Source organism: Manacus vitellinus, unplaced genomic scaffold, assembly GCF_001715985.3.
Source record: "Manacus vitellinus isolate BGI_N305 unplaced genomic scaffold, ASM171598v3 scaffold_64_pilon, whole genome shotgun sequence".
NCBI classification, from domain to species: domain Eukaryota; kingdom Metazoa; phylum Chordata; class Aves; order Passeriformes; family Pipridae; genus Manacus; species Manacus vitellinus.
Window position 1 is genome coordinate 690,265 of NW_021940718.1, and position 1,620 is coordinate 691,884.

General features: G+C 61.4%; 1 protein-coding gene across 1 annotated transcript in view; it reads right to left on the reverse strand.

Annotated features, from left to right (window-relative positions):
• Nucleotides 1–1,571, reverse strand: part of ZBTB7A (zinc finger and BTB domain containing 7A) — a 10,964-nt gene extending 9,393 nt beyond the window's left edge. Inside the window, exon 1 of the mRNA XM_029963860.1 lies at nt 263–1,571. Within this exon, the coding sequence (XP_029819720.1) occupies nt 263–1,553 (1,291 nt within the window). The 5' untranslated portion in view covers nt 1,554–1,571. The remainder of the gene's footprint in view (nt 1–262) is intronic.
• Nucleotides 1,572–1,620: the final 49 nt, after the last annotated feature.

The following is a 1,620-nucleotide window of genomic DNA, read 5'->3' on the forward strand; positions in this document are numbered from 1 at the left end:
AAGGATTTGTGGGAGAGTCCCCTGTGCTCCAGAGGAAAGGGAAGAGTTGGATTTGTGGGAGAGCTCCCTGTGCTCCAGGGGAAAGAGAGAGTCAGATGTGTGGGAGAGGCCCCTGTGCTCCCAAGCCAAGGGAAGAGCTGGATTTGTGGGAGAGCCCTCCATGCTCCCAAGCCAAGGGAAGAGCCAGATTTTTGGGAGCTCCCCGTGCTCCCAAGCCAAGGGCAGAGCTGGATTTGTGGGAGAGCCCTCCATGATCCCAAGCCAAGGGAAGAGCCGGATTTGTGGGAGAGCCCTCCATGCTCCCAAGCCAAGGGCAGAGCCAGATTTGTGGGCGAGCCCCCCCGTTTGCCCCCCAGCCCGTACCTGGTGAATCGGACGTTGCAGATGTTGCACTCGTAGGGCTTCTCCCCGGTGTGGGTGCGGATGTGGCGCGGCAGCTTCCCGGCGCCCTGGATCACCTTCTCGCAGATGGGGCACTTCTGGAATGCTTTGGCCCTGATCTTCTTCTCCTTCTGGGACCAGGACGGGTAGACGTCGCCCTCGCTCGAACTGCCGAAGTATTTCAAGTAATAATCCATGACCCCGTCGTCGTCCTTGCGGTCGTCGTCCCCGAGCTGCTGCCGCCCCACCGAGTTGATCATCTGCTGCAGGAGGGCGCTGGCGGCCAAGTCGTCCACCTCCCGCGCGTCGTCCTCCGTCTCCGCCCCGGCGGGGATGAAGCCGGGCGAGTCGCCGGCTTCCTGCGGGTCCAGAGGCCCCCGGGGGGTCCCCCCCTCCTCTTCTCCCGGCGTGGCCAAGCCACGGCTGCTGTAATGTCCGTTCTGGGAAGGTGAGAACATGCCGGCGGTGACCGGCTCCTCCTCCTCCCGGTCCAGCCACATGGCCGGGTTGCTGTCAGGGTCACAGTCACTTGCCTTTGGTCTTTCGGTTGGGGTGGCCTGCGAGTAGAAGTCCAGGCCGTTGCAGTTCGACTCCTCCTCCTCCTCTTGGCCTCGGAAGTTCAGTCTCTGAAGGTCTCTCAACTCTGGGTTGGTCCACGGAAAGCTGCCTTGGTGGCCGTTGACGGGGTTGCTCTGGAAGAACTCCAGGTACTCTTTTGCTCTGAGATGGTTCCTCTGATCAATTTGATCTACTGTATCCATCTGGTCATTTTTGGCCAGAATCTTCCTGTCCAGGAGATCCGTGCAGACATCCCTGACGGCCGGGATCTCCAGCAGAGTGGCCGCGTTGAGGATGTCGTTGACGTTCGAAGTGCTGACAGTGAGGGTCGCGGTGTAGGCGAACTCCAGCAGCGCCGACAGGGCGTCCGCACTCACAAAGTCTATCTCATACACGTTTTGCTGGTCCACCACTAACCCTGAGGTGAAGAGCTTCTTGAAGTACTGGCTGCACGCCGCCAGGACGGAGCGGTGGGTGGGGAACTCCTGGCCTTCCACCAGGATGACCACGTCGCACAGCAGCCCGTTGTTTCTCTGCTCGTTCAGGCTGCTCAGGATGTCGCTGCTGTGATCCGGGAACGGGATCCCTATGGGGCCGTCCACGCCACCCGCCATCTTCCACGCAAAAGGCTGCGGAGAAGGAGGGGAGGGCGGTGAGTCACGGCTGGGGGGCATCACACCC